General features: G+C 31.8%; 1 protein-coding gene across 1 annotated transcript; it reads right to left on the bottom strand.

Annotated features, from left to right (window-relative positions):
- LOC109841704 (programmed cell death protein 4-like) lies at positions 963 to 3,882 on the bottom strand. Its single transcript, XM_020410650.1, has 2 exons — positions 3,876 to 3,882; positions 963 to 1,507 (listed from the first exon to the last, which is right to left on the bottom strand). Exons 1-2 carry the CDS (start codon positions 3,880 to 3,882, stop codon positions 963 to 965), a joined length of 552 nt encoding a protein of 183 aa, XP_020266239.1.

Raw genomic sequence — 6,638 nt, 5'->3', positions numbered from 1 at the left:
CTCCCCGCCTCGCCCTTAACTACGCCGGAGTTCGCCGACTCCTTGTCTACTCTTCACTCCTCCGCCTCCTTGTTCTCAAGCTAGTCCTCAGCATGTCAACAAGCAAAGATGTTCTCGCTCTAGCCTCTCTTGAAGTCGATCTCTCTAGAATCGAACCAGGATCAACTGTGATAGTCAAGTGGAGGGGAAGACAGTGTTCATTCAGAGGAGAACCGAAGATGATATTAAGTCTACAAATGGTGTTGATGTGGGCTCGCTCTGTGATCCACAAGAGGATTCGGCTAGGGTAAAGAACCCAGAGTGGCTTGTTGTTGTGGGTGTTTGTACACACTTAGGTTGTATTCCCTTACCAAATGCTGGAGATTTTGGGGGTTGGTTTTGTCCATGCCATGAATCGCATTATGATATTTATGGAAGGATTAGGATGGGGACCGCTCCGTTTAATTTTGTAGGTGCCGACTTATAGCTTCTTGGAGGAGAATAAGTTGCCGATTAGGTGAATAGCAGTCTCAGGGATGATGATGACGATGATAGTCTTTTCTTAGTTATCTTTTATTTCTATAAACAAATCATGTGTTTTCTTGCTTCTTTTATGAAGATTGCTTAGATTATCCATCGCGTTCTAACTTCGGCGTCTCTGCTGGTTTGGTCTGATACGTATTTTCCTTTGGTGTTTGAAGTGCCTTTGGCAGCTTTTTAGGCATGCAATGAGTTAAAACTGAGTTAGTTCTAGTTCTAATTCATGGCCATTGGACTGTTGTGTTAGTTCTAACCCACCGCGTGTTAGTTCTAACCCAACGTGTGTTAGTTCTAGTTCTAATTCATGGTCCTTAGGCTCTTGTGTTAGTCCTAACCCATCGCGTGTTAGTTCTAACCCACCGCGTATTAGTTCTAGCTCTAATTCATAGTCCTTAGGCTCTTGTGTTAGTCCTAACCACATGTTAGTTCTAACCCACCGCGTGTTAGTTCCAGTCAAATATCAAAGGCTGTAAGAGACTTCTCGCACTTGGAATGTGATGGCACAAGTCATCAATTGTATCAATGAGACGGTTGAATTCTTTAGATATTTGACTGACATTGATTATCCCTTCTTCATAAGCTACCTTAATCAAATCCAAGATCAGTCCCTCAGCTGGTCGTCTTTCCATAGCTAAAATCAGTGCTCGGTTCACTATGTCATGGTGAAAGAAAGGAACTTTGAGATTCTTAACACAGCTACAAGCCTCTTTCTTGTCTCCACTTGTAATATACTCAATCAGAAGGTCGTTAATGTTAGCTTTTATGTCATCCACTATAGTGCTCTTGCTTCCTCCCCATTTTCTCAGTATAATCTCAGCATGGAGGGGAGCTGATACATAGCCTTTTTCTGCTCTCTTTATCACTTGAATCCCCTTTGAGTCTTCTGATAAGTCTTTCCTCTCTTTTGTGAGAAAAGCTGGAGGGAGTATTTCATCGACCACTGCCCGAGCAATAAAAAGAGCAAGAACATCCACAGTGTCGGGTATATCTACAGATAAGTCATTTGTAGCTTCAACTAGTATCTATGAACCTTTGTACACTTGGGGGGGGATCGATCACTGATAATCACATTTTATTATAATTTTATACCCTCATTATCTATTTTTAATTAATAAATATACCACTAATAATTATTTTTATCTTTAATTGCAGGTTAATGAATAATACAGCCCAAAAATCCCATCTTTCAACAAAAGCTCATGAATTAAATAAAGAACACAAGCAAGAGCCAAAAATCCTAAGCTCGGAATCAAGCCGAGTAGCTTGTAGAAGCCAGAGAAAAAAAAAATCAAATATGAAAACAAAATATATTCAAGATGGTTGGCCGTAAAGAAACGACGATATCTCTCAATCCGGAAGACGGAATTTAACATATAATATATGAAAATCGCCTATCTCGACGAGACGAACCCATCTGTAGAGGTAGATTTTTGATTGGACATTGATGCCAGTATCGATGCTGGCATCGATACCGACATCGATGCTAGCATCGATGCTGGTATCGATGGCTACGAATCAGTTACAAATCAATGGCTGATTTTTGATGGTTTTAGATAAGGATTCAATCCAAGAGCTCTCATTCATTGATGTTTACTATAAATAGGGGTAGAGAGTGAGGGGTTAGGGGTGTGAAAATTTTTGTAACTCTATTTGGAGAGGAGGATCACTCTTAATTGAGAAGACCTTCTAAATTTATAACTTTTGTTACAATTAATAAAATAATTTTTTTACCATTTTAAATATTTCTTATCTTTGTTGGATGATGAAGATGGAGATGAAGAATTATTTGAAGGTTTGCATTCCTTTTATTTTTCTCTTTCATTTCTTTTTTATTGCTTATTAGTTTAGATTTATTTCTATGCTTGTAGTTAGATTTTATTTTCTTGTTAAATAGCCAAAAGACTATAACCCTCTTGTCTTAGATTTATTTTATGTTTATAGGTTAGATTTATTTTCTTGTATTTAATCCTTATAATTTATTTTGTAGTTTAGATTTTATAATTTATTTTATAGTTAGATTTTAATTTTTTGTACTATTCACCTTGAGGGTAGAACCCTCTTGGGTTTAGTTTTTCTTTTTGTTTATTTTTATTTCTTTTGATTCACGTTTAGACTAGAACCCTCTAGGAAATCACCTTTTTCTAAGAAGTGAGTTCAATTTTAGATTACCTATATCTTTAATTAAATCCACCATCTTTACTTTCATTAATTTTATTTTTCATTCTTGATTTTTATTTGTTTATTGATTTTTCCTTCGAGCCTTGTTGATCACATTTATTTTTTTTATCACTTCCACTCTCAAATATATTCATTTACATAATCATTTTCATTCTCTCCATCTCTCCACAATCATACTTATTCGTCACTCCTATTTGTCACGCACACAATATAAGAATCGATTTATATTTTCTCCTACAAAACACCTTCCTCGTGGGATCGATAACTTTTTATACTATAACTTGACACGGTTGTACACTTGTAACATTTTTGGTATATGTTTATGCCGCATCAAGTTTTTGGCACTATTGCTGGGGAAGGTGCTTAAGTAGGATTTTTTTTTATTATTTTGGTTCTTTAACTTGTGTGTTTCTTGTGAAAGAACTACTTGGAGATTAAAGATCAAGAATTAGAGGTTGAGGAATTGGAGATTCGCTTGTGGTAAGTCTTCTTCCTAATATTTTTAATTCTACACCTTTAGTTAGTTTCTCACAATTAGTGACAATTAGCATCTTAAAAAAAAGATTTTATTTTCGTTGACCATAATAAAATTCACCCTCCACTTTGACATTTACTAACAAGATAATAAATTTAAACAAATTCCCCCCTTCTCATTTATTTGATTGTTAACCCTAATTAAAAAAAGATTTTATTTTTACTATCCTTTTTAGTCGCTTTTAATTCCTAGGGTTGCATTTCATATCGTTAGTAAAAATTCATCAAAGTGATTTGAGCATCTTGATTTGGCACACACTTAAGAAAGATTGTTAACCCAAATTCTTGTTCCAATTCATTCTCCTTCTGATAACTCAATTCAGGAAAGACCAGAGGAAGAAGAAGAAGAGTCGGATCCAAGTTTTGAGGAAATTTTCGGTGAGGAGCTGAAAATATTAGGAGAAGCATATCAAATTTGTTAAACTAAAAAAACTATGTTAAACAATTACTACTTTAAACTGAATTTTGAAAAACTCTTTCTTGATGAACTAAGATTTTTGGAAAATAAACAACAATTAATTTTTTACACCTCAACCCTGAATCTTGGGGTTGAGGAAAGTGTTAAAGAAAAATTGCTTGTTAGAAAACAAACATTCATAAATCAAGAATCTAAGTTCAAAACACATGACACCAATAACACCTACCTTCCATTGCCACAAGAATTATGAAACACCCAGATATGCTTAGAATTTTAGCACAATGTTGATTATATCATTTTGAATTTGTTTAAAACTCAGGAAAGAATTTTCAGCAATAAGGTAGGATTCAATGTAGAACACGAGCTCTTCATGTTGAATATTTCATTCTATTATATATATATATATAAAATTGATGATTTCATCCTCCACAAAACCAAAGGTAATTACAGATTTTCATCAGTCGACTAATTGTAAGTACTTCACTTCTTATTTGTTTTACTTTGTGCATCATAAAGTTTGCATTGAGGACAATACAAAATTTAGGTGTGGGGGCGAGAATTAGTTATTTTTTCCTCTTTATTTTACCTTTTTATTTGCATTTTTTATTTCTTTTTCTTTCTTAAAATATTATAAAAATATTATCACTTGCCAAATTGATAGAGTTAAGTAATAATTTATTTATTTGATAAATTTAAAATTTTCTAATCCCTAGTTGGTTATTTACTTAAGTTCACCTTTTATGATAACTCTAAATAAATTTTTTAAAAAATAATTTTTAAAGTAGTATAGTTTACTTAAGCCTTAACTTGGACTTTTATTTAAAATAATAAAATTTTTGCATGCTTAGCTTAGAGTTGAAAATAATTTTTCAAAGTGTCTTGATTTACATATTTTTTAGAATATATATACATATATAATAAAAAAAATAGCATTACAAAAGAAGAGTGCAGAAAATGGGCACAAAAAAAACTCTTGAATTTAAGGTGATTATATCTTATAAAGCATAAACTGACAGAGTAATTAAGCCCAATGAGTATTTCCATTCTTAATGACCTAAGCCCAATTGGGTTGGGATCCATTAGCCCAAAACTCATTAAATGGTCACTTAGAAAGGCCGTTAAAGTAGAAAAAAATCACCAAGGAAGAAAGAGTTAAAAAAATTAATAATAATAATACAATACTAACAAATGTTATATATATATAGTATATATGGCCTTGAAAAATATTTCTGATCAAGCAACTTGAATATTATTTTAAACAAAGACTTAGTTTGTTTTTTTCAAAACTTTTAAATTCAATTTCTAAGTTTGTCTTGGTTTTGTATTGTAATAATGAGAATATTTTCTAGGAAATTCACTTTGGAGTTATATATAAAAACTTTTTCTTGAGTAATAACTAGCTTCAATTAGATTGTCTAATTTTATCAAGTAATTTTAGTTATTTACTGACCTCTTTAAATTGGAAAGTTGACCGAATTTTGTGGGTATATTCACTGCAAACCCTCACGAGACTACAACTCGTCCACTAGGATAACCTAGAGGTTTAAATGTTTGTTGTATGCGCTAAATACAATTACGATTCCTGCGAAAGTGAATTAGGATTTTATTTTTCTTTCTTTACTAGAGGACTAGCAAAAGTTTAGGTATGGGGTATTTGATAATCATATTTTATTACAATTTTATACCCTTATTATCTATTTTTAATGAATAAATATATTACTAATAATTATTTTTATCTTTAATTGCATGCTAATGAAGAATAAAGCCCAAAAATCCCATCTCTCAATAAAAGCTCATGAATTAGATGAAGAACACAAGCAAGAGCCAAAAATCTCAAGCTCAGAATCAAGCCGAGTAGCATGTAGAAGCCATAGAAAATAAAAAAAATCAAATATGAAAATAAAATATATTCAAGATGGTTGGCCGTAAAGAAACGACGATATCTCTCAATCCGGAAGGCGTAATTTAACATATAATATATGAAAATAGCTTATCTCGACGAGACGAAGCCATCTGTGGATGCAGATTTTTGATTGGACATTGATGCTAGTATCGATGCTGGTATCGATGGCTACGAATCAGTTACAGATCAGTAGCTGATTTTTGATGGTTTTGGATAATGATTCAATCCAAGGGATCTCATTCATTGATGTTTACTATAAATAGGGATAGAGAGTGAGGGGTTAGGGGTGTAAAAATTTTTATAACTCCATTTGGAAAGAAGGGCCACTCTTAATTGAGAAGACCTTCTAAATTTATAACTTTTGTCACAATTAATAAAATAATTTTTTCATCACTTTAAATATTTCTTATTTTTGTTGAATGATAAAGATAGAGATAAAGAATTATTTGGAGGTTTGTATTTCTTTTATTTTTTTTCTTTTTTTTTCTTTTTTATTTCTTATTAGTTTGATTTATTTCTTATTAGTTTGATTTATTTCTATGCTTATAGTTAGATTTTATTTTTTTGTTAAATAGCCAAGAGGCTAGAACCCTGTTGCCTTAGATTTATTTTATGCTTATAGGTTAGATTTATTTTATTATATTTAATTCTTATAATTTATTTTGTAATTTAGATTTTACAATTAATTTGTAATTAGATTTTAATTTCTTACACCATTCACCTTGAGGCTAGAACCCTCTTGGGTTTAGTTTTTTTTTTTTGTTTTTTTTTTCTTTGATTCACCTTTAGGCTAGAACCCTCTAGGGAATCACCCTTTTTTAAGAAGTGTGTTTAATTTTAGATTACCCATATCTTTAATTTAATCCGCCATCTTTGCTTTATTGAATTTTATTTTTCATTCTTGATTTTTATTTGTTTCTTGATTTTTCGTTCTTGCCTTATTGATCCTATTTATTTTTTTATCACTTCCACTCTCAACTATATTCATTTACACAATCATTTTCATTCTCACCATCTCTCCATAATCACACTTATTGGTCACTCCTATTTGTCACGCACATAACATAAGAACCGATTTATATTTTC

This window comes from Asparagus officinalis, chromosome 5 (assembly GCF_001876935.1).
Source record: "Asparagus officinalis chromosome 5, Aspof.V1, whole genome shotgun sequence".
Taxonomy (NCBI): Eukaryota; Viridiplantae; Streptophyta; class Magnoliopsida; order Asparagales; family Asparagaceae; genus Asparagus; species Asparagus officinalis.
Note: the sequence above shows the minus strand (reverse complement) of the source record. Positions and strands in the feature narration are given on the sequence as shown.